Source organism: Aricia agestis, chromosome 2, assembly GCF_905147365.1.
Source record: "Aricia agestis chromosome 2, ilAriAges1.1, whole genome shotgun sequence".
Lineage (NCBI taxonomy): Eukaryota > Metazoa > Arthropoda > Insecta > Lepidoptera > Lycaenidae > Aricia > Aricia agestis.
The window spans coordinates 20,796,779-20,824,058 of record NC_056407.1 but is presented as its reverse complement, the minus strand read 5'-3'; the positions used below and the strand labels follow the sequence as shown (position 1 = coordinate 20,824,058).

The following is a 27,280-nucleotide window of genomic DNA, read 5'->3' as shown; positions in this document are numbered from 1 at the left end:
TCAGATAGACTTAAGTTTTTGGCTGACTTTTACGTTTCCCTTAACAAAATTATACAAACGTCTTAAAACAAGAATAACAGCAACTAATGACACTAAAACAGCCGTCAGTAGAATCAAAAGGAGGTCAACTTCATAATACTGTGCCCATGTCAAATGTCTTGTTGCTGGAAGCAAATGCTGTCCGCCCTTGTTCCGGATGACATGGTTGATCCAGAAAACTGCTCGTTCTAAAGGCTTCAATGGCTGATCGTTCATCACCTTCCGTAGTTTCACAATGTTCTCACGATACCTGATAAAATTCGCGAATTAGTGAAAGTTTCAACCATATTTTCAAAGAAAATTGAACAACAGAATGAAGTGTTTTAGGGTTCCGTAAAACTGAGACCCTATTACTAAGACTTCGTTGTCTCTCTGTCTGTCTACTAAAATCAAAATAAATTTAAAATTTCCTATACAAAAACACTATTTTTTGGCCTATTTTTGCTCTATTATTACGGTACGATTCATGCGCGAGTCCTAGTCGTACTTGGCCAATTATTTATATATTACTAGCTGTTGCCGGCGACTTCGTCCGCGTGGACTTCAGTTTATAGGATCGTGCGATGTCAATAAAATTGGTGTCAAAAGCTTTTATAAAAAAACTATTTTACGCATTTTAACCCTTAACCACTTACGTACGTATGTGGTACGTTACCCACGCGGTTTTTCATTCAAAACTCAAAATTTCGCGGGAATTTCTGCGTGTCATTTTTGGTAGTTTTCTAGTTGCCAGTGACGCGTCGAAGGCAGGGAAGAGCGGATGCAGTGTATATCTGCAAACAGGTGATTTCGTCGACCTGACGTATGAGGTACGTAGCGTCAGTGTTAGTGTTACTTTTTTCAAGAAATTACTTTTTGTTTGTCCGTAGATAAAAATGAATTGTAGGCTGTCTTATTCATCTTGGGAACCCTCTACGTCTAAAAAAGGATAGTTGAACAGAATATTTCCAAAAACGACGAACAAATTGAATATGATACCGTAGCTTTCACAAGAGCTCTCTAGCCTTATTGGTTGGCCAAGGATAAGGGTGATGAAGTTGGTCAAAAAAGCAACAAAAGTCATAAATTTTACACAATGAAAATTTGCCATGTATATTTGAAAGAAAAACGTCGCAGAACCCGAAACGAATGTCTATTGCTTGCATAAATCGGTTCGCTTGCAGTGCTCTAAGTCGACCTGCAACAACTGTCCTTAAAAAGTGCCTTATAATTTGATTTGTGGTGATTGTGATTTTTTCCTAATTAATATAATCCTTAATAATTAATATAAACCAAAAAATAAGTTCCTATGTTTAGAAAATATATTTTGTTAATTTTATATAAAAAGTACCTATATTCTACTTTGTAAATCGCTAAAGTTGTTGTTAAGTACATAAAAATTATTTATAACAAATAAAATATATATTATTTTTTAATATCTTTATATCATTTGAAAGTATGCAAATAAAAAGACTGCAATTGACACCAGAATTAAACTTTATCAACACATGGAGGCATTCAAAATGACATACGTATCCCATATGTACGTGAGTAGTAATCTAACTTAATTGCACGTCAGTGATCCAGTAAAAAAATAGCCTATGTCCTTTCTCAGGCTTTAGACTATCTGTATACAAAATTTCATTACAATCGATTTAGTAGTTTTGGCGTGAAAGCGAGACAGACAGACAGACAGAGATACTTTCACATTTATAATATTAGTATAGATATAGATGTTATCTATACCTGAGTCATTAAGCTTAGACTTAAAACATAATTAGTGAATAAATCTGCAAAGCCTGAATATCCAACAAAAAAATTACCTTTAATTTATCCACTAGTTATGGTTTGAATTGAAGAAAATTAAGAAAAACATTTGTAAAAGTATTAAACCCTAATAGAAAAAAAATATTTTGTCTCATCTATCGATTCGATTTTGATTTTTACCTTTTATCTCCGATTATTTCTTCGACGGAATTTTTAACAACTTCTTCACTGATTTCTGCAAACGAGTATTTCTTTCCAATTCCATGTCGCTCGTATTTCTCCGCATTGTACCACTGGTCACCGATTACCGGGAAAGCAAGTAGCGGCACTCCTGCGGTTATCGCTTCATCTGTTGACTGAAGACCAGCTTGAGTTATAAAAAGTTTGAGTTTTGGATGTTCTGAAAGAAAAATAATAGTTAATCACCCTCAAGTTATTACAATACAAATACAAATATTATTAAAAAAACATACTTAAGAGATCTGCTTGAGGTAGCCATTTTGATAATTTAATGTTCTTGGTTTGTCCAGGAAGTGTATCTTGGTCCCACTTCCATAAAACATCATACGGCAACTGTCCCAAAACTTTTGCTATGATTTTGATTTTGTCTGTCTGAAGTACTGTTGACTTTGCATTTGTTCCGAAACTGACATAGATGACGCCATGTTTAGATGAATCGAGATATGCTTTGAGGTCCTGTTGATGAATACGATATTGAACATTACAATACAAAATTAAAATAAGTATAATAAAAAAAATATGGTAGGTGACCTACCTTTGGTAGTTCCTTTGTTTCCAACTGATGAAGACCTCCTAGGTATATAATACTTGGTGGAACAGGTTGGTTTTCAGTCCAAATAGGATGATTATTCAAAAATAGCATGTGCACATTCTTATACAATTCAGGAACTCCAGGAATATCAGAACCAAAATGCTTTTGTAGTAGTGCATGTTCCTCTTTCAAAATATCATTACTAATATGTAAGAAATTGAAATAGTTATAAAATTGGATTACTTTTTCCCAAAGGGATAAGTTATAAATTCTATGAGCTAATGGGTATGGATACATAATTGGATGAGTTTGTACTCCAAAAACTTCAAACGTATTGGGCATTCCACCAAACGAGCTAAACAGTACAACCGGAGCTTTGATTACGTGTGAAATTGCTAGGAACAGTCGTGCAAATTCTTCCATTAAGATTATATCGTATTTTGTACTATTATCGTGTATAACTTCCCTAACTTCTTTAAAGTTTAGGTGTACATTAAAAAGTTCATGCATGAACCGGAAGCAAAACTTTGGATCTGATAATTGTTTCCTTAGTTCACTTTTTGGTAAATTGTGATGTAAATCATGTACATATCGGTACGATATGTCATGAAGATCAATCTCTCTCAGATTTTCGGGACCATCTTTCTTTGGGAACGCCGGATCTGGCGTGATAACCGTAACATTGTGACCTTGCTTCACTAATTCTAAGGTAACTCGACGAAAAACCACTTGATGACTGATCGAAGGATTAGGATACACTGCTAGAATATTGGCAGAATCCGATCTCGCCCAAAACACCATAAACACAAATACAATTCTTAGCGCCATTTTATGAGTTCACTGATGGTCTTTTAATATTGACGTCTTGACATCTTCTAATTCGCAACTCGTTTAAAGCTCATTAATACTAAAGGTTACTTTATCTACATTTTTCCTTAGTCTATGATGTTACTAAGCGTATTTACGCTTATTAATGTTCAATTTCATGATTGGTTCTGTACAGTTTCCCATTTATATTTTGTTAAGTGATGATAAAATAATAAATAAAAAGCCTTTTATATCTTGCTTTACAGTAACATTACAGTAGACAGACAGTATGTTAATTTTGTAATCTATTATTATGCATGCAAAATCATTAAACAATATTATAATAACAAAGCCTATTTATTTACATGTTGATGGATTCAATTCATAGAAATGTCACGTAGGTAAATTATTGTAATTCATTATTATAACAAATTAACTGATTGATGTCATTAGTAATATTATAAGAATTATTCATTAATATGTCATGTAAATTCTAAGGAATTCATTATTATACTAGTTTTAGAACCCCTCTCAGAGGAAGGTATTATTTATAAGGTAGTATAATTATTTATTTATAAGTGATGATTACAGTAGCTTGAACTGGCTGATAACAGTAGCTTTATCTTAGCGCTAACTGCATACATAGATAACAAAAGAAACGTAAGAATGATCTAGACACGCGGCAGCGTGTCAAGCCAAGCTCCAGCATAAGCATAACAGAACTGGCGAGCAGCACCGTTTCTAATATTACACGAACCATTTGGAGCTACTTTTGACCCCATCATAATTCAGAAACTATTTCACATAAACGTTTCAGATTTGGCTCATATATAATGGACTTGCGAGATAAATATAATATGATCTAAATTTCATAAATACAGCTCAAACGGTCATTAAGATGTTAGCGTCCGAAAATCTACATTTTTATCACTGACTGACTGACTGACCTATAGATAAAATTCTAACCCAGTTCCAGATGGCTGAAATTTAGAATCCAGCTCGGTAATTGTGTGTAAGCGTAGAGAAAAATCAAAAAACAAAAAAAAGTCGGTGAAGTGCGAGTCTCGCAGCGTTTTTCTCTCTCTCTTGGAGTAGTTTAAATAAAAAAAAAACTTTTATCTATAAGGATTCAAAAGTTCTGTTGGGTACCTTCGGAACCAGGGTACATCCTGGTGCAAAATCTTACTTTTTGGTAGTATATGCCTGAAACACTTCAGAAAATATTGAAATCACTATATGTTTTGATATAACTTTTGAGGAGTTCCCTCGATTACTCATGGATCCCATCATCAGGTCACCACTTTTATGAACATGGTACCAAATTCGAGTCAAGCCATGTACAATACAAAAATAATTTTGTAAATCGGACCACAAACGGCTGAGTAATCGTTGAACATACATAAAAAATACATACAGCCGAACGTATTACCTCCTCCTTTTTGGAAGTCAGTCAAAAATAAATATTAAAGGGGGGTATAGAGACCCTGGTGAAGGTGAAGGTGAAGTGAAGAAACTTTATGAAATGAATAGAAGGTGTCTGTCTGTCTGTGACCTCTTCACGCCCAAACTGATTGTACCGATTGTTCTTAAATTTGATATGGAGATATAGCTTGAGTCCTGGAAATAGACACAGAATTCTTTTAATCCCTCTCTGTCTGTCTGTCCGTCTATCCACCTGTCCGTTTGTCCGTCTTTCCGTCTGTCCGTCTGTACGTCTGTCCGTCTGTCTATCTGTCCGTCTGTTCGTCTGTCCTTCCTTCCTGTAGGACCTTCAAAGCTGTAATTTATAGTATTAATTAGGGTTCCGTACCCAAAGTGTAAAAACGGGACCCTATTACTAAGACTGCATAAAAATTTAGTTTGTTATTATTTTTAGCAATATTCCGCGAAATAAACTTCCACCTTTAAGTAAATGAGTGAGTGTACGCATAGGCATGCGTACAGCACCTCCCTCTTCCCACACTGCCTATGCGTACACTCGCATGCAAGAACCTGCAAACACCACCACCACACAAGCAATAATGTTGGCAAATCCGTGCAAGGTCCCTCACCACCATGCAGGTTGAAAACCTCGACGCGCGTTTCGCCCCAACACCGGAGCATCCTCAGGATGTGGACTCTACTCTACGAACAACGTCCGTCAAGTGCCGCCACCGGCCAAAACACCGCCTTTTATACACTATCGAGCCCCGCTACTACTACTATCTCCACTACCCCCACTACCCTTACTAGTACCCCCGAACAATATTTCGCGGAAAATTGCTAAAAATAATAACAAACTAAATTTTAAGCTATGGATTTTCGCAAAGTAACGCCTATTAAATTAATAAATTCCATTAACTAAGACTTCATTGTCTGTCCGTATGTCTGTCTCCAGGCTGTATTTCAAGAACCGCTATAGCTAGACTTCTGAAATTTTCACCTTTTTTTGCTCTGTATCGGTACGGAACCCATCGTGCGCGAGCCCGACTCACTCCACCGCTACTGAAGCAGCTGAAGATCAAAACCACAGAAATAAATCAAGATAGAACGGCGACGCGCGTGCGTTGCTAAGGAATCGGTCGTGTCAATTTTTGCTTTGAATTTAGTTGGAACAAATAACTTACCCGTGGAAAGAAATACTTACCTCCTTTTGACCGATTCACTTTCGTACTTCTCTTTTTACAATTTGACACTGTACAATGAGGTATTTTTGCACAACCGCTCCGGTGTAATCAAGTTGAGACGTGCGCGCTGACTGAATGAACGTTAAACAAATCTTGCTCACAAGATTGAAACACGCGTACTCCACCCGCTTAGCCGTTCTATCTTGATTTATTTCTGTGATCAAAACTCTTTTATATTAGTGGAATACTATTATTGTTACGATTTCGCTCGGTATGAAATGACTATTCAAAATGTAGCATCACTTCCCCTAGCTATTATAGCTGTCCGTCGGTCTGTCCGGGCAGCTATAATAATAGCGATATGGTGGTACCCACAATTCGCCCAACATTCTGAGCGCGTCGGTATACAAGGTGTAACAAAAATAAGTGATAATACTTTAGGGTGTGTATGTGTTCCTTATAGAGAGTTTACTGTGAAAGTAGCAGCGCTGAAAGACCAAAAAATTTTTTCACTTTTGTATGGGGAAACTCGTGACGCTCAAGCCCTTGCCCATACAAAAGTAAAAAAATTTTTTCGTCTTTCAGCGCTTCTACTTTCACAGTGAACTCTCTACAAGGAACACGTACACACCCTAAAGTATTATCACTTATTTTTGTTACACCCTGTATATACGACAGCTGAGATGTATCACGTGGGCTTCGGCCTGACCGGGCATACCACCTCGCTCGGTCGGAAGATCTTCCTTTGGCCACTATGCATTATTCCCACATACTTTAAACCTCCGCACAATAAGTTGTACCCTATAGCTGTTAATGGTTGGAAATATACTTGTGTTATAGCCGTGTTATTCCAATGCCTCCTGTAGTTGCTGTTTCCATTCGCTTGGATTTTCTTTGTTTTATTTGATTGATACTCAACAAACCTTAGGAACTGTTTCCCCACTTCCTGATAAGTTTCAGATAGGCTATCCACAACTTATCTGACAGATGAATGTATCTGCCAGATAAGTTGCGGATAACATATCCAACACTTGACGGAAAGTGGGAAAACAGCCCCTTAAGGTTGCGATTGAATATAGTCGAATATTATGTATGTTTGAACTGGGAAGATTAACCCTCGGTTGGTAATTGTATAAAATATATAAGGTTTTGATGCTAAAAAGTCGTCAATGTTTAACATTCAATAGTTTATATGTTATTTGGACTTAGCTTCTTAAATTTCAATCTAAGTTATAGGAAATTTAACTGTTATTTTAGTTACCTATACGTTTTACCATAATTTTAAAATAATGTTGATTTTTTTTAAATTTTCTTAACTCACGGTTTCCACTTGAAATTTTTTTACTTCAATTTTTAATTTCTAAGTTTTGGTTATAAGTATTCAAAATATAATTAATCTTTTGATTAAATCGGATTAAAATTGAATTAAATAACAATAACTTACAGAAAAAAGTTAAGAAATATATAAATTTATGCCATTTTTATGTCATTTAATTTTCGGGCTTTCAAAGACCCCAGGTGACCAACGGCGTTATTTTAAAAGCGCCACCAACCGAGGGTTAAGGTGTCTACTCTTGCTCGGAAAGTTTTCTTTACAAAAAGTAATGATATCCCACCAAAAACATAAATGCAAAAATGGAGAGCCAAGTTCCATACAAACATTATTCTTGTCTATGGACTTCGCCGTTAAAAGGATTGAGATCTAAAACAGAACAATAAAAACTTTTTTTTGTTCTGTGGATCTAAATGAGTGCCAAGTTCTATGGAAAATTGAAATATGTTGTTGAAGTATGTACCTATGTATGGGAACCAAATAACATTATGAACAAAATACATAATAATATATTAGAGTCTATTTAATAAGGGTCGCGAGCCACAGGTTGAAAAACACTGACAGGTACTATTTTTCCTTGCTTTGCATTGCAGTGTTAGTATTTTAAATCAATAATTATTATATTCATCATAATATCACAGTGTAAATAAATAGATCAAGCTTCGGCCTTTGTATTGGACTAAGGAACTCTAAAAAATTCGGACACACAAAAACAAGGTCACTTAGATAAACTATTCATTATGAAAGTAATAGGTTGGGGTTTTCCCCAAATGCGAAAAGACTTTTTAGTCTTTTCGCATTATATTATACATGTATGAACTTGTCATAAAATCTCTTGGGCTATAACAATAATTGTATCTGGCTGATTTTGGTAAAAAAAAGTTTTAATTTTACAGAAGACAATTCCAAATTCAAATTAGGTAAATGTGAGATTTTCATTTGTTTTTCTTAGACTGGGTTGCACCAACTAACTTTAACTATAACTGTAAGTTTAACTTTAACTATAACTACAGTGCAAAATGTCAAATCTTTGGTTAAAGTTAAATATGGCGTCCTTACCTCCGCTCATACGTGAATTTCTCCGGTTAAAGTTAAAGCTAAAGGACGCCATATTTAACTATAAAAGTAGAGTGTTCTTAGCTATAGTTCATCATCATCAGCCTGCTTATCTGGTTTGTGAAAGGCCTTTAGCAACTTGCAGTCGTTTGATGAGTTTTATATTTTGCATTCTGGTTCGTGATATTTATGCATAACATACACATTAAATGAAAGTTGACCTGGTAATCAATAGGATATCCAACTCCTCACCAACTTAGTATTTATAAGTACATTAAGAAATTTAAAAAAGCCCCCGCCAAAAAACTTTAAAAAGTAATGAAATAATATTTACTGACTTTAAGTTTAAATGATTCCTAAGTGTAAAGTAATATTTTAAGGGTAGTGTTTAATCGAGTGACTGTAAATTATAGTTTTAAGTGTCGAAATTACTAAATTTGGGTTATAGAATTACTATTTGAGCGACTGACTGTGAGTGACGAGAAATTAACAGAACAGCAACTTACAAATTCTTTATTTGAGAAAATTCAAAATGAGCAGCTCCATAATATTTGAGCGACCTAATATCTGTTTGAGTGTGCTGTGTGAACATTACGTCCTGCATTTTTTTCAATATTTGGCAAATATATTTTTTTATACTGAGCGGCATTTTATTTTAAATGAAGTGTTTCGAATACAAAAATCACTTTGAAACATACTTTAATAAGCAGAGTATAATGAGCTCACATTAAAACAAAAAAAATGAATATGAAATAACTAGGTATTTGATGAAACACTTATAATCAGGGATCCCTAGAACATTTTTTTTAGTAGCAAATCAAGCAAAGTTTTTGAGTAGCTTCATTTTTTTTTATTATAAAATTGGGGTCTACAAACTGCGGGGCTAAAATGGTCGGTTCGCCCATATCCTTTTTTTTGTTATTTTATTATTTAGATTTTTCGCACCTTTCCACCACTTTCCACTTTCCACCACTTCGAGTAGCATCATTTGGATAAGAGGAACAACAATTTTATATGTGAAAAAAGTGGTAGCTAACAGAGATAGAAAGGATTTCATACTTTGATTTGATGATCCCAAAATATGTATTGTTCTATTTGTAGAAACTTAAAAGTTTAGAATCATGATTCATGCCCAACGATTTAGGGGGGAGTGGAGGAGAGGGGGAAGGGGTAAACCCCGTTTATATATAAAAATCATTAATAAATTACTTACACAAATTATATTCCTTAACAGAACGTCAAAGAAATGGATAAAATTTTTAATGGCGACCTATACCAAAAAAAAAACTGGCTTCAATTATGAGTCGACGGAGATCCACTACGCGGGGCTCCTACTTCTGGGTGGTTCACAAAAAAAACCACGATGTCTAAGGCGGGAGCTTCGCTGCGCTACGCTCCCGGCACCTTAGCCATCTAACCTAACCCAAAAAAGTCGTATTGGTCCGCAGCCCAACTCATGGGCCTCACCTGACTGCAACGATTCGTCGCCTCGCCCCATTCGAATTCGCACGCATTTTACAATATGTAGTTTTCATTAAAACATGTATCAAATCCATACTAATATTATAAATGCGAAAGTATCTCTGTCTGTCTGTCTGTCTGTCTGTCTGTCTGTCTGTCTGTCTGTCTGTCTGTCTGTCTGTCTCGCTTTCACGCCAAAACTACTGAACCGATTGCAATGAAATTTTGTACACAGTTACTCTAGAGTCTGAGAAAGGACATAGGCTACATTTTGATGTGGGAAAATATCTTATTTCCATGAAAATATCGATGAAAATGAATTCGCATTGCGCGTGGCCAGCGCTCATCCCGGGGGTCCTGGGTTCGAGTCCCGCAGGCGGAACAAAAAGTTTTCAATGTTCGTGGGTCTTGGATGTGTATTAAAATATAATTTCAAAAATCTTAAATATATTTTATGTATAATATTATAAAAAATCCAGAAATATATCGATGCATGAACATTTTAGTTCTAATACGATTCAACAGATGGCGTTTTATTTTTTACTTTATTGTAACATAGAACTAATCATACTTATTAGTTAGTATGTTTTTGTTTATAGTTTTTAATACGTTAGAATATTATGTTTAATATTATAAATGCGAAAGTATGTCTGTCTGTCAGTCTGTCTGTCTGTCTCGCTTTCACGCCAAAACTACTGAACCGATTGCAATGAAATTTTGTACACAGTTATTCTAGAGTCTGAGAAAGGACATAGGCTACATTTTGATGTGGGAAAATATCTTATTTCCATGAAAATATCGATGAAAATGAATTCGCATTGCGCGTGGCCAGCGCTCATCCCGGGGGTCCTGGGTTCGAGTCCCGCAGGCGGAACAAAAAGTTTTCAATGTTCCTGGGTCTTGGATGTGTATTAAAATATAATTTCAAAAATCTTAAATATATTTTATGTATAATATTATAAAAAATCCAGAAATATATCGATGCATGAACATTTTAGTTCTAATACGATTCAACAGATGGCGTTTTATTTTTTACTTTATTGTAACATAGAACTAATCATACTTATTTGTTAGTATGTTTTTGTTTATAGTTTTTAATACGTTAGAATATTATGTTTAATATTATAAATGCGAAAGTATGTCTGTCTGTCAGTCTGTCTGTCTGTCTCGCTTTCACGCCAAAACTACTGAACCGATTGCAATGAAATTTTGTACACAGTTATTCTAGAGTCTGAGAAAGGACATAGGCTACATTTTGATGTGGGAAAATATCTTATTTCCATGAAAATATCGATGAAAATTAATTCGCATTACGCGTGGGCAGCGCTCATCCCGGGGGTCCTGGGTTCGAGTCCCGCAGGCGGAACAAAAAGTTTTCAATGTTCCTGGGTCTTGGATGTGTATTAAAATAATATTTCAAAAATCTTAAATGTATTAATTTATGTATAATATTATAAAAAATCCAGAAATATATCGATGCAATGAACATTTTAGTTCTAATATATAATAAACATTAAAGTACTTTATCTGTGCAGTGACGTAACCTTAAATCTATCAATGATAAATAGTTTATGGGTAAAGTTGTGTAATTGGAGGGCTAAATAAGCTTTAAATTTGGCATAAAATATAAAGTTTAATATAAAAAAATGAAATACTTATTGTGTGCACACTGCACAGCTGTATTGATTTAAGGGGTACCAGGTTTTTTTTTTTTTAATGAAATAAGGGGGCAAACCAGCAAACGGGTCACCTGATGGAAAGCAACTTCCGTCGCCCATGGACACTCGCAGCATCAGAAGAGCTGCAGGTGCGTTGCCGGCCTTTTAAGAGGGAATAAGGGTAATAGGGGAGGGTAGGTATAAGAAGGGAAGGGAATAGGGTAGGGGATTGGGCCTCCGGTAAACTCACTCACTCGGCGAAACACAGCGTAAGCGCTGTTTCACGCCGGTTTTCTGTGAGAACGTGGTATTTCTCCGGTCGAGCCGGCCCATTCGTGCCGAAGCATGGCTCTCCCACTTTTTTTTATAAAAGCTTTTGACACCAATTTTGTTGACATCGCACGCTATAAACTGAAGTCCACGCGGACGAAGCCGCGGGCAACAGCTAGTAAAATATAAAGCCTAAAATAGAATATCAGTAACCAATTATCATTAATAAAGCCGTTCACAAAAGTTTGCTCAAAGTGAACTTTTTAGTAGCTCGTAATAAATAAGCTCACTTAGAAAAATTGAATCTATATTTAATAATAAAGTTGCCCGCTATGTATTTCCAGTCGCTCACTTAGTAATACAGTCGCTCAGATAGAATTTTAATATCTGAAATAGATTAATCGCAATCCACATTTTGTAAGCTCGTTTTGGATTTTATTATAAATCAATATTAGTCAAATGAATGCCGCTCATGTTATTAAAACAGTATGTTCATCATCAGTCGCAAAGTAATTTTTTATTCGCTCGTTTTATTATTTCCCATATTTTAATCCATAATTGTTGTCAAGGTGTGTCGGGGGACCGCTAATGTAGGTACCTACATGTTGATTTCACATAATATTATAGTTTAAGGGTCAGTTCACAGCGAACCGAATCGAGACAATCAGCGACTTGGCGATACAAAAGCAAAAGTCGCTGTTGTTGTAGTTTACTTGGCGGTCCCCCGACACACCGTGACAACAATTATGGACTAAAATATTACTTTACACTTAGGAATTATTTAAACTTAAAGTCAGTAAATATTATTTCATTACTTTTTAAAGTTGTTTGGCGGGTTTTTTTTTAATTTCTTAATGTACTTATAAATACAGAATAAAAAGTCACATCAGAGTCTGACCGGAGAGTGATTTTGCAATGTGTATATTTGGGATGTACCTAATTACTCACGAATTTTATCGATTTGGTTCTTTTAATGGAATAGCCAAACCCCCAGCTAACGCTGCCATATTTTCACAGCAGGCGCTGGGTAGAGGGGAGTATGCAAAGTATGAAGACCGCATTCTGTGAATGATGTTGAACTTAGGAATGCAGATTATGATTTTGAATGTTACCAGGATTTTTTAAGGAATAAAAATCTGGCCTAAACTATCGGTAATGTCATTTTGGGTGACAATTTGTGTAGGATCGTGGGAATCCTGGATTAGGTTCAGTACACGGTTGTTGTTGTTTTTAAGTTTTTGATTTTAAGAATTACTTTTTACTAGCCTTATGTCTATTGTAGCCGTGTTCTTACAAGTAGCCGTAAGATGTAAACAGGGTCATAAATAATAAGTTATTGTTAGAAATTAGTTATAATATTAAACCTTTTTAGGGTTCCGTACCCAAAGGGTAAAAACAGGACCCATAGTACTAAGACTTCGATATCTGTCCGTCTGTCTGTCTCCAGGCTGTATCTCAAGAACGGTGATAGCTAGAGAGTTGAAATTTTCACAGATTATGTATTTCTTTTGCCGCTTTAACAGAAAATACTAAAAACAAAACAAATCAAATATTTAAGGGGGGCTCCCATACAAGAAACGTGATTTTTTTGGCTTTTTTTGCTCGTAATCAATAATGGTAACAGCCAGCCACTTGAAGTTTTCACAAAATCCCTAATTATACTTGTACTTTAATAATCAATAATACTATTAAAACAAAATAAATAGTTAAGGGGGGCTCCCATACAAAAACACAATTTTTGATCAACTTTCGCTCTATACCGATACGGAACCCTTCGTGCGCGAGTCCGACTCGCACTTGGCTTATTTTTAAAAATTGTTTACTGTTTTGATATTATGTTTACCGTTACCACTTGTTATTGTTTTGATGGCGTGGGAAATAAGAATCAGATGAGTAGCCCGAGTATGAATAAGATGCTTTTTAGGGTTCCGTAGCCAAATGGCAAAAAACGGAACCCTTATATAGTATTAAGTTAGTCCCAAAGTAGAGTTCAAGATGCAAGGAGCTATCCCAAATAAGCTTCAGAGAAGTGAAGTAGTCACATCACATTATGATAATAGAGTTTGTACAATGTACAGTTAATAGTCCAGCATAGCTAGCACAAGCACGTAGACAAACGAAAGAAACTAAATTTTGACAGTTTTACCGGAAAAATATTGGAGAAAAAGTTTCTTTCGTATCTCGATATCTTCCGCTTTTGAAAATCTATAACGGCCGTTCCCAATATTTGATCTATCTCTGGTTTTGCCCTACTAGAGATAGGAATAGCTCACAATTGACATAAAATATATGTCTCTAATGTCTAATGTGAGCTATTCCTATCTCTAGTAGGGCAAAACCAGAGATAGATCAAATATTGGGAACGGCCGTAAGTCAAGCATGACGAACCGCTTTTGACATTTAGTTTCTTGATTCTTTTTTTTATTTTTATTATGGCACTTGGCTATAAAACCATGGCTAGTGTCGAGTAAATGGCGGCAAATTAAAAAAATCGATGTATAGCAACCCTGTCTATAGCCGGAATTATAGTTATGATCTACAAACTACGAATAATAAAGTTACTTAGTTTTTATTTTTCGTATTTCGTAGATCAAAACTTTAATTCCGGCTATAGACAGGGTTGCTGTACGTCGATTTTTTGAACTTGCCGCCATTTATTCGACACTGGCCATGGTTTTATAGCCGAAGTGCCATAATAAAAAAAACTGGCCAATTGCGAGTTGGACTCGCCCATGAAGGGCTCCGCAGCAACAATAAGGTTTATGTTTTATGAAATTAAAAGGTTTTTGATTCATTTTTATGTTTCAGTTGATTTAATCAAAGTTGATTTAATGTTTACCATTTATGACGTATAAAAAAAACTACCAGCTAGATCTCGTTCAAACCAATTTTCGTTGGTAGTTTTTATAGTAATGTACATCATATATTATTTTTAGACTTATCATGCCCCTTCTTTAGAAGTTAGAGGGGCGGACACAAATTTTTCCACTTTGAAAGATTCTCTTTCGCAAACTATTCAGGTTACAAAAACATTATAGAAGAAACTTCAATATGATTTTTAATGACCTATCCATAGATACCCCACACGCATAGGTTAGATGAAAAAAAAATTTGTATTGGTTTAAGGTTTACCATTTATGACGTATAAAAAAAACTGCTTCCTAGATATCGTTCAAACCAATTTTCGGCATGTAAAAAGTCGGTCGTGCGCCTGATCTCTCGCCAGTCGTGTCGGTCTTCCGTCCCACTGGGTTATGAGAGTAAAGGAATAGAGAGTGCTCTTGTGTACTGCGCACACACTTGGGCACTATAAAATTACTCCTGTGTAGCTGGCCTGGTTTCAATGAAACCGGCCACCGTCACCGAAATCGGTGTGGGAGCTATTATGTGAGTACTTAGCATTAGCTTCCGAAGGCAGGGTATTTACTTGCAGTAGGTAGCTGTTAGTGAATAGAAAAAAAACTTATATTCATTATCTACATCTAGATTGCCAGTTTACTATTACAAGCAGTAGCCCTTCATGCATAGTAATATTATTATCTCCTTTGTTTAAATTATCACAACAAACAATCTGCGAACAACGTCTAACTTCACCTGTATATTCCAATTTGTGGCGCTGGCCCCTCGTAAAGTTCTAACAAAGTACTAATTACCTTCATTTTAAATCGGATTAAAGACCAGGTAATTAATACATTATTCAGCTTTGCATAACTTGCCAGCACGAGTTACTTCATGATCTAAGTCTAACTAAATAATAATATAATTAATATCAATAATGCTACGGATTAAGAGGATGGATAAAGCAAAAAATCGGCCAAGTGCGAGTCGGACTCACGCACAAGGGTTCCTTACCGGTATGGAGAAAAAATAGGCCAAAACTGTGTTTTTTGTATGGCCCCTTAATTATTTATTTTATTTAAATATTATTATTATTTATTAAAGTACACATATATTTAAGACCTTTGTGATGATGTTAAGTGCCTACCTCTTATCATTATTGATTACGAGCAAAAAAGACAAAAAAATCACGTTTGTTATATGGGAGCCCCCCTTAAATATTAATATTAATTTGTTTTTAGTATTTGTTATTATAGCGTCAACAAATATACATAATCTGTGAAAATTTCAGAAGTCTAGCTATAGCTGTTCTTGAGATACAGCCTGGCGACAGACAGCCAGACAGACAGACGGACGGACAACGAAGTCTTAGTAATAGGGTCCCGTTTTTACCCTTTGGGTACGGAACCCTAAAAATCAAACATCGTCCTTCTCTCTTCACACTCACGCCCGTCTGGCATATAAATGCCAGGTGAAAAAAATGACGCAGAATCAGCGCCAAGTTATTTTTTTTAGAGACTACAATAAATATATAATATTTTAAAAATCCGCTAGTATAGTCCCTCGTTAATCTGGGGTCACGGTAGTGCCCCCGCCAAGACGAGCCAAGGAAGCGCAAGGTTTTTCCAATTAGTGTTTCGTCGTTTTTTGTAACCCTCATATAGTTGGTTTCCGATGTACCAAATAGTTTATATTCTCAGGATATGATGTCAATAATATACTAATTAAACATAATATAAAATTTAAATTGAATAGCTAGCTAGATTTTATTGATATCTTAAAATACACTGATTTCAAAACCGACACACTGATGATCATCAAAATGTTTGGCTACTTCCAGCTGAAGTGATAAATAGCCATGAAAAGGTGAAAGGAGAATGAAATAAAGTGGTCCAAATGTTCACCACTGACAAGACCCATATTGACTCATTATCCATTAAATATGGAGCAACTTTCAGTATAAGTCAAAATAATGATAAGCTTTCAGTAAAAAGTTATGACCATATGAATGAAAAATTTTTTTTTTGAGTGAAAATGTTGATAATTCATCTGCTTTAGTGAAAACCTAATAGGGAATATCGAGCGGCATAGCATAACATAGATTAAGTACTTACCTAGTTAAAAATTCTATGCATCATATCAATACTATTTTATGGAATATTTTTTTTTTAATTAGTTACTTATTTAAGTTAGCTGTTACCGACTTCAAAATAGTGAAAATTGGGTGCTGAACAATGATATAATATGAAAAACTCAAAGAAGATATTATGTTACTACCGCGCGCGTTGTGAAGATTCAAATACGGCCTAATTGGGCCGTCTGTTGTTTAGTCTGCATCGAGCGCAGTCACGAACGTGCTGCGTCTTGTCTTACCTAAATAAATTGAAAATGCCGTCGTGTTTCGAAAATGTACCAATTATGTCTCGAAAGTAAACAAAACACACGGAATTTCTTACCACATGAATAATATGAAATAAATACCTCGATTATTTACATTTTCAATTTTTTTTTAACAATCTGGAAAAAAACGAATTTTCCTCATAGCTCAGGCGAAGAAAAGGACAGCGATACGGTTTTATGTATACGGAAAGTATGAACGTAACAGATCTGTATGAGTAGAATATCATTGGTGCTGAAGTACTTTATAATAGTTGAATTTTGAAAAAGGCACTAAGTAATAAAAAATAAGAATTATTTCATGCTTTGTAGATCATAATATTATTAAAAATATCGTATTCCTACGTGATGTTGTTACAGGCCGAATTCCCTGTCAAGTTCTTCTTGAGGGTATAGTTATAACAGTCTCTAAGAAGCGCTTACAGGGGCAATAATTCAAATTAAATAGAAGTCTTTGCAATAATTACGGCAATAATAATTGCTCGGCGACATGACTGGAGCGATCTGGAGCAATTAGTGGAGCAATATGGAGCAATTTATTTCATATCGCTCTATGTCATATCGTTCAAATATTCGATGGCCACATCGCTCAATATTGTATTGCGCAATATTGTTGCTTGTTGCCGCAAATTGCTTGATGTAGTCGTGACGTCAAAGTTGATGAGAATTGACTGGAGTTGAGCAATTTTAGTTGCCCATATAAGCGCACCAAAGTAGAATGCACGACGTAAATCTATTATAGGAGTTTTACTTGCAATACTTCTATGAAACTTTGCTCTTAAAATTTTTAAAGGCGCGAATAAAAAATAAATAAATTCGTAAATCTCTGGTACCTAATAGTACCGATTCACAAAAAACAAAAATATTGTACGGTAAAGACTATACCAAAGTATTTTTCAGTACGGAATACAACTGCGGAAATCATATTAGAGGAAAAAAAAAATATTTCAAATCTCCTGAGACTACTTGAGTTGTAGGAATGAGATAAAGCACCTACAAAATTTGTGTCTCTTAATGATAAAGATCAGCTAGATAGCAAGATTACAAACCCTCGTAATTAATTTAAGTAAAATAAATAGGTTTTTAGGGAGTTAAAAAATGAGCAATTTAAAAAGTTATTTTCTCAAAAACCAAGTAAAATGTGTACACGGGAGTTCTACTCTTGCATTTGAAATATAAGACGCCATCGACTCATTGCATTAACTTAGTCATGTCCAATTTTGGAGGTTTCTAAAACACTGTGTGTCCTTTTCGTAGATCTAAATTTTTCTAAACAATGTTGTATTGTCTCTGTTCTATGAGCGTCGTAATATTTTTTAATTTCCTTGTTAGTGAATTTATAAAGGGCTTTTAACTTTTCTTTATCGGCTCTGTAGAGTTAGAGTTTATAGCTTATTTTGTATCCTATTCTTTTCTTTCATTAGTTCTATCGCTTTCTCTGAGAGTATTTTTTTCCTTTCCGTACCCTTGTTTCGTTTTACTTTTATGCTTTGAACAATTTTTTGCTAGTATTCTTAACCGACTTACAACTAAAAACAATGACATTACTTATTCTTAAATGAACTAAAAAGTATTTATTAATTCTCACTCTTACCAGTCCCAAAAATTAAAAATTTTTTGTCATAGAATTTACGATTCTGAGGTCGTACCGAGTTCAAAATAATGAAGATTTGAATAATGAAGAGTTGAGGTTAAGGCAAATTCTGAAAGAGGTGTAGTAAAGAGTAAGAATTATATTTTAATACTTTTTTAGTTCATTTAAGAAAAGGTAATGTTATTGTTTCCACTTGGAAGTTAAAGTTCACTTTGAAGTTGAAAAATATAATAATAAAAGTACCTAGATGTTCAAAATCAAAATCAAAATATTTATTTCTAAATAAATTAACAAAGTTGGTTAAGTAAACTTTTAGAATGTCTACATGAGGCCTACCACCGGTTCGGGAACTAACCCGGCGAGAAGAACCGGCGTAAGAAACTCACACGGGGCCACCGGCCACCTTTTACCAAAAAGGTGGAAAATTACAATAATAACAGCTAATTTATATTAGGTGTGTGTAATGTGGTTCAATTATATAGAAGCGGCCTATGCTCTGTTTGCTTATTTTTGCCAAGGTGTGCTATCATTGAGACAATCAGTTACCTTATAATAAGCATTAGCACACAAACGTTGTTTAACAACTTTTTAATTTATTAATTGAATGATTTGGACGTTTTCTGGGATTTTATTGTTTAGGCGTATACATTGACCTTTGAAAGATTTGCTTCATTTGCTCAGCCTGGTTATTGGTATATCTAGCTTGTGTTTATTCCTAGTGTTCCTGCAGTGAATGTCACTTTTCGTTTTTAAATTATTTACATTTTTTCTCACCTAAAACACACTAGATGTCCCGCGCGGCTTGGCCCGCGTAAATTAGGAATTTTACAGAAACCGTACGTTTTCCCATAAAAAATAGCTTATGTCCCTACTCCCTTCACTTGGTCTACTCTATATCTGTGCTTAATGTTGCCATAAAAATTGCTCCAGTAGTTGGTAATTTCTTATATTTCCTCCGTTTTTCCCACATTTTCCTGAGTTTCTTCGGTCGTATTAGTCTTAGCGTGATAATATTTAGCCTATAGTCTTACTCGATAAATGAGCTATCTAACACTGAAATAAGTTTTTAAATCGGACCTGTAGTTCCTGAGATTAACGAGTTCAAGCAAACATACTCTTCAGGTTTATAATATTAGGTAGGTATAGATTTTTTTTAATTATCGCTTGACAAACTCCAGTCTCGATCTAAAAGACTATGAAAAGTACCAATAACAGGGTCATTATAGGCTCATAAGTCATAACCATGGGACGATGCATGGTATAATATGGTAGTGATGATGATGAATGTAATTTGCATAGTAGCATATGCTTTCCGTTCTTAAAACAACGCCGAAACTCCCAAACATGTATCTATAAAGAATCAGGGGTTCTCTCAGCACCTTCCGAACCACGGTATACCAGGTATACCTCGGTGCAAAATCTTACTTGTTGGTAGCATATGCTTAGAATACTTCTCACGAAACCGAAGTCACCACATGTTTCCCTATAAATTTTGAGGAGTTCCCTCGATTACTTATGGATCCTTCATCAGATCACCACTTTTATGAATATAATACCAAATTGGGATGATACCCTATATACCAAAAGAAAAAATTTGAAAATCGGTAAACAAACGGCGGAGTAATCGTTGAACATAAGAAAACGAACATAACACCTCCCCCATTTTGAAAGTCGGTTAAAATTGTAGCCTATGTGTTATTCTGATGTATAAGCTACATTATTGTAAAGTTTCATTAAAATCCGTTCAGTGGTTTTTGCGTGAAAGAGTAACAAACATCCATACATCCACACATCCATACATCTATACATCCAAACAAACTTTCGCCTTTATAATATTAGTAGGATAAGTAGGATTGTCCAAAATGTATTGAAACCATAAAGTTAATATACCTACCTTCCGCTAGGTATATTAACTTTATGATTACGGTCAGAATTCTTATTTCTTTAAACTCAGTTTCAAAGGATGACATTTTATAAATAGATCGTAGATATATGGGTATATCTCGCTTCTGCAGTACAAATATTATGTTAATATCAGCAGAACTTCCCCTTAGAATGCGGTAAGAAATTCTACTATGAAAATAACAATAACAAACTAATTTCGCCGTGTCTTCATCACTTTCTCAAATTTTCCTGACTGCAGTATATGATGCTGCCATATTATGATGCGGAACTGAGCTTATCGGTCAGTCGGTCAGTTTGGCAATATTATGAGGACCATACTGCAGCTTACAAGTTATAATCTAGTGTTACTCCCTACGAATAATATTACAGTTTTTGTTATTCGTAGGTTACTCCTAAAAACACGGTAATGTCAACTAAAAACAAAGTAGTGTGTCTGGCTTATTTCTCTGTCACTCTTGCAACTAGTACCAGTAAAGATTTTCTGGTATATTATTCTCATCTATGTAAATTAAACTCAATTTAGTGTAGTAAAGGTGTGGACATGGCTTTTATTTGTATTATGTAAAAAATAAGTACAATACTTGCAAATGTTCCAAAAAGTAATTATATTATGTATAGAACTCCAACAAATTAACTAAAATCCAAATAAAAATTGCTAAAATCTGCAGCGCTTTTTGAAAACTGTTTTAGAATAAACTAAAAGTGCATTCGAAATTACTTTTTTTGTGAATGCTTAATGCGTGCTTTGATAAAGTCACCGCTATGCGAACCGAGGGAAGCAGTTAAAAGTTTGTTTAATGTTCGCTCACAACGGATTTTGGTTAACCGAAAACAGCTAACATAATTTTATGAGTTTCATTAATTTTTAAGGTTGGGTTGCTCTAGAGGCGTGGTTAAAGTTAAAGTTTAACTAAAGTATTTTTATAGTTAAATATGGCGTCCTTTAGCTTTAACTTTAACCTTTACTTTTACCGGAGAAATTCACGTATGAGCGGAGGTAAGGACGCCATATTTAACTTTAACCAAAGATTTGACATTTTGCACTGTAGTTAAAGTTACAGTTAAAGTTAGCTGGTGCAACCTAAGGTTAGTCGTTCTGAGTTCATGCGTTTATACTTCTTTTGTATTTCGCAAAAATTGACCTGTGTGTGTTACATTAGTCAGGTAGAAAAAAACCTCAAAAATATAATTAAAAAACACACAACTTGAGGAAACAGTTTTAAATGTATGATCAGGATTCCTATAAAATGATGAATCACTGTAATTATTTAAAATCACCATGATGAGACAATACCGTTTATTATTTAAATAAGCACCAGCGGGGCTAAAATGGTCGATTTGAAGAATCATGATATGAATCATAATATGGTTCATTTTTCTAAAATCGCAAAATGCAGCTCTGCTTGCAATTCATTTCTGTATTTTTGAACTGATTTGATATTATTTTGTCAGTTTGACAGTTTTGACAATTCATTTGCTAAATTGATTGAGAGGAATTGCTAAATGTGACCATTTTAACCCCGCAGGTCAAACTATATTGACATAAACGCCACACGTACTTTAAACAATGAATATCTGTGTACACTGTACAGTAGCTTTACCATGAGTTTTTTTTTTATTTATTTATTTAATTTGGGGCCGACTATGGGCTCTGCGCCCATGTCCTTTTTTTGCTATCTTTGTATTGTTTTTCGCACCAAGGATAATTAAAATAATATTATTAATAATTGTAATAATTGTAGTCCATCTCTCCATGGACCAAATTTTTTTAAATAATATAATATATAATACTTATATATGTAATAACTAATAACAATAAATATATAATATATAAACATATTTAAATATATACATTTGTGTTATAAATTGCATAATAATTATAATGTTTTGAACGGTGTGGTTCCGGTGTGGCGGTCAGTAGATCCGACATTTTTGGATTTCCTAAGATATTATGCTGCTCCACCCTTTGCCTTTGGATGTTGTGACATTGGCTTGGTGGAGAGGGGTCACTCTACCATGAGTTTAAAGCTATAACATTTATCGATACTCGATACCGACTACGTAAATATTTAGTATGTCGATTTTAATTCCGCAAGTGACCGCTAGACGCGCTGTAAAATTTGCCAAACTAAATATTTACGTAGTCGGTATCGAGTATTGATAAAAACTATAGCTTTAAACTCATGGTAGAGCTACAGCATATAACTAACGTAATTAACGTTATATAATAGGAGGAGTAGCCTTGAACATAAGTCCACATTGTAGAGGTATTATCAACAAAAACATTTTAATGAGTAATTACTGTTGCTTAACTTGAATGTCTCAAGTGTTGCTCACTGCCTCATGTTGATTAAAAACTTGCATGAACCTAAGCCAAACTTTAAAACTATAATAGAATTAACTACATAGTTAATTTATTAAAGAAATTAAGGATTATTGTACAAAAATATCCAATATACAGAATTGACTTTCCAACAATTTTATCATATACGAGCTTTTGCCCGCGGCTTTGCTCGCGTTAAGAAGTATTATTGTATACAAACTTTCATCACCTATTTAAATCCCTTGGGGTTGGAATTTATCAAAATCCTTTCTTAGCGGATGGCTTCGTCATAAAATCTACCTGCATGCAAAATTTCAGCCCGATCACCATGTCAGTCAGTCACCTTTGAGTTTTATATAATTATATAGATGTTCCGCGCGGCAACCGTACATTTTTCCGCAAAAAAATAGCCTATGTCCCTAAACGTGGTCTATTCTTCATGTTTGCCAAATAACATAAAAATTGCTCCAGTAGTTCTTAAGATAATAAGCAATTTCATAAAATTTCCCCCGTTTTTTCCACATTTTTCTCTATTTCTTCGCTCCTATTAGTCTAAGCATGATAAAATGTAGCCTATACTATAGCCTTTTTCGATAAACGTGCTATCTAACAATGGAAGAATATTTCAAATCGGACCAGTAGTTCTTGAGATTAGTGCGTTCAAATAAGCCCTTTCATATAATTTCCCCCGTTTTTTCCACATTTTCCCCTATTTCTTCGCTCCTATTAGTCTAAGCATGATAAAATGTAGCCTATACTATAGCCTTTCTCGATAAATAGGCTATCTAACACTGAAATAATTTTTCAAATCGGACCAGTAGTTCCTGAGATTAGCGCGTTCAAACAAACAAATTCTTCCGCTTTATAATATTAATATAGATAATATTATGTTAGCTACATAATATAAAACTCTACAAAAGGAAATATTCAAATGATATAAGACTAACTCATAAATCAGGTACTTGGAATCAGCTATCGTGACGGAAACCTTTCTTAAATTATTCTTGATCACGAAACATCGAAATAAAATAGAGTACTACGACCGCCAAACAGAAGTTACCTGTACCAGTATGGAAACATGCGGAGATGTAGATATTTATACAAAGCCACTAACTGTACAATCGCTCATGCAACGTCAATTTTCAGTCCTTGGTAATGAGCACTTTATTGTATACCTGATTTTTGTTACGGTATTTTCAATTTATTACTCTTTGGATTACTTTACTGCGGATTCGAATTTAAATCATTAAGAGCCGCCATTGCTAGCGGTGAAAATATTATATTTTGTAGATCTGGCAGGCGAATGACTGCTCCTTTTCCATCAAAAACTGTGCTATTATACGCGCAGAACAGGAAAAAAAGAAGTCAAACTAAAGGAAAGATTACTAGGAATAAATTCTTAAACACATTTTTTTTTTCAATTTTCTTTAATACTGCAACAACTGTGGTGTAATAAATATAAAAAAATCTGCCTTGCCATGAAGTAAGGTATAAGGTATTAATGACTGATAAGAAATCATGAGAGTGGAGCATGTCTAGACTCAAGTGGATTATTATTATATGAATATAATATGATAACACCTCTTCAATCACAAGATAAGAACAGATAATATTCTGCTAATTCATGATGATGTAACATTACATACCTAAAATTTTTTATGATATTTTGATCTTTATAATAATAATATAACTTACACATTTAGAAAATATAAATTAGTATCACTGAGAATATATTTTAACAAACTTTTAACTATGTTAGAATAATTAATATAACACAGGTAAAAATCAGGTGGACTTAAGTTTTTGATTGACTTTTACGTTACCCAATGCAAAATTATACAAACGCCTCAAAACAAGACTTACAGCAACTAATGATACTAAAACTACCGTCAGTAGAATTACAAGAAGATCAAGTTCGTAATATTGTGCCCATGTCAAATGTTTTGCTGCTGGAAGCAAATGCTGTCCGCCCTTGTTCCGGATGACATGTTCGATCCAGAAAACTGCTCGTTCCAGAGGCTTCAGTGGCTGGTCGTTCATCATCTTCCGTAGTTTCACAATGTTGTCACGATACCTGATAAAATGCACGTATTAGTAAAAGTTTTAATCAATTTTGTCAATATCTTGTTTTTAACTAAAGGTTTGGAAAATTTAACACTGGAATAGCTTAGGGTTTTTCTAAATTATGTAATTTATACGGATATCAAAAGGCTTAAGACACAATCGTTTGCAAAGCAGCTTTACTTATTTATATAATATACTAGCTGTCCCGGCAAACGTTTCTTTGCCATGTAAAGTATTTCGCCCGTATTTTTTTATTGAAGTGACTAAATAAGTATGTCACCATGGCAACGTCCATCGCTATCCCGTCGCACAAACAATGGTCACCGTCAGTCTCGAGTTGTAATAATTTACTATTATTTATTCAACAAATGCACTTATCAATATAAGAAGTACCCAGTAGCCGATTCTCAGACCTACTGAATATGCATAGGTATAAAATTTGGTAAAAATCAGTAAAGCCGTTTCGGATGAGTACGGTGACTAACATTATGACACGAGAATTTTATACATAAGATTATGCTTGGATACCCTACATTGATTTTTCAAAAACCTTAAATAAACATATTATTATTATACATTAGTTTTAATTAAGAAAGGAAAAAAGGAAAAAGAAAAAATGATTAAAATATGTTGACGAAAAGAAATAGTTTTTTATCTTTAGATTTTTACCTTTTATTTTCAATTATTTCTTCGACTGAATTTTTGACAACCTCTTCACTGATTTCTTCAAACAAGTACTTCTTTCCAATTCCATGTCGCTCGTATTTCTCCGCATTGTACCACTGGTCACCGAGTACCGGGAAAGCAAGTAGCGGCACTCCTGCGGTTATCGCTTCATCTGTTGACTGGAGACCAGCTTGAGTTATGAACAGTTTGATTTTCGGGTGTTCTGAAGGAAAAAAAAGTTAATCGTCGTCAATCTATCACAATACAAACAAATATATTTAAAAAACATACTTAATAGATCTGCTTGAGGTAGCCATTTTGATAATTTAATGTTATTCGTTTGTCCAGGAAGTGTATCTTGGTCCCACTTCCACAAAACATCATACGGCAACTGTCCCAAAACTTTTGCTATGATTTTTATTTTGTCTGTCTGAAGTACTGTTGATAATGCATTTGTTCCAAAACTAACATAGATAACGCCATGTTTAGATGAATCGAGGTATGCTTTGAGGTCCTGTTGATTAATAAAATATTGAACAACTAATTTACTACAAAATAATAAATAAAAAAATATGGGGTAGGTCACCTTTGGTAGTTCCCTGGTTTCCATCTGATGGAGACCTCCTAGATAGATAACATTTGGTGGAACAGGTTGGTTTTCAGTCCAAATAGGATGATTGTTCAAAAATAGCATGTGCACATTTTTGTACAATTCAGGAACTTCAGGAATATCAGAACCAAAATGTTTTTGTAGTAGTGCATCTTCTTCTTTCAAAATAACATTACTAATATGTAACAAGTTGAAGTAGTCATACAATTGCCTTATTTTTTCCCAAAGAGACAAGTTATAAATTCTATGAGCAAATGGGCTTGGATACACGATTGGTTGAGTTTGTAATCCAAAAACTTCAAACGTAGTGGGCATTCCACCAAACGAGCTAAAAAGTATAACTGGGGCTTTGACAAAGTGTGAAATTGCTAGGTACGGTCGTGCAAATTCTTCAATTAAGATTATATCGTACTTTGTGCTATTATCGTGTATAACTTGCCTAACATCTTTAACGTTTAGGTGTACATCAAAAAGTTCATGCATGAACCGGAAGAAAAACTTTGGATCTGATAACTGTTTCCTTAGTTCACTTTTAGGTATAGTGTGATGTATATCATGTATATTTCGGTACGATATGTCATGAAGATCAATCTCCCTCAGATTTTCAGGTCCATCTTTTTTTGGAAACGCTGGATCTGCCGTTATAACCGTGACATTATGGCCTTGCTTCACTAATTCTAAGGTAACTCGACGAAAAACCACTTGATGACTGATCGAAGGAATAGGATACACTGCTAGAATGTTGGCCGAATCCGATCTCGCCCAAAACACCATAAACACAAACACAATTCTGAGCACCATTTTATGTTTTAACTGGTGATCTTCTAATACTGACGTCTTAACATCTTCTAATTTGCAACTCGTTTAAAGTACATTTATACTGAAGGTTACTTTATCTACATGTTACTAAAAACGCTTAGTAATGTCATGTAATGTTCATGCCATGATTGGTTCTGTACAGTTTCCTATTTATGTTTTGATAAGTGATAATGACAGTAGCTCGTTAACTGCACACATAGATAACATAGACAAAAGAAACGTAAGTATCATAACTGATTGGATCGATTGTATGGAATTGGATGGATTGGAATGTAAAAGCACTAAACACGGAACTAATAGATGACATTTACGAAAA

The 27,280-nt window shown here is 34.5% G+C and overlaps 1 protein-coding gene across 1 annotated transcript; it reads right to left on the bottom strand.

The window, feature by feature from the left end:
• LOC121739704 (UDP-glycosyltransferase UGT5-like) lies at nucleotides 1–27,097 on the bottom strand. The gene is made up of 4 exons (XM_042132239.1): nucleotides 26,122–27,097; nucleotides 25,827–26,049; nucleotides 25,539–25,758; nucleotides 1–289 (listed from the first exon to the last, which is right to left on the bottom strand). Exons 1-4 carry the CDS (start codon nucleotides 26,944–26,946, stop codon nucleotides 1–3), a joined length of 1,557 nt encoding a protein of 518 aa, XP_041988173.1. The 5' UTR covers nucleotides 26,947–27,097.
• Between the last annotated feature and the right edge of the window lie 183 nt (nucleotides 27,098–27,280).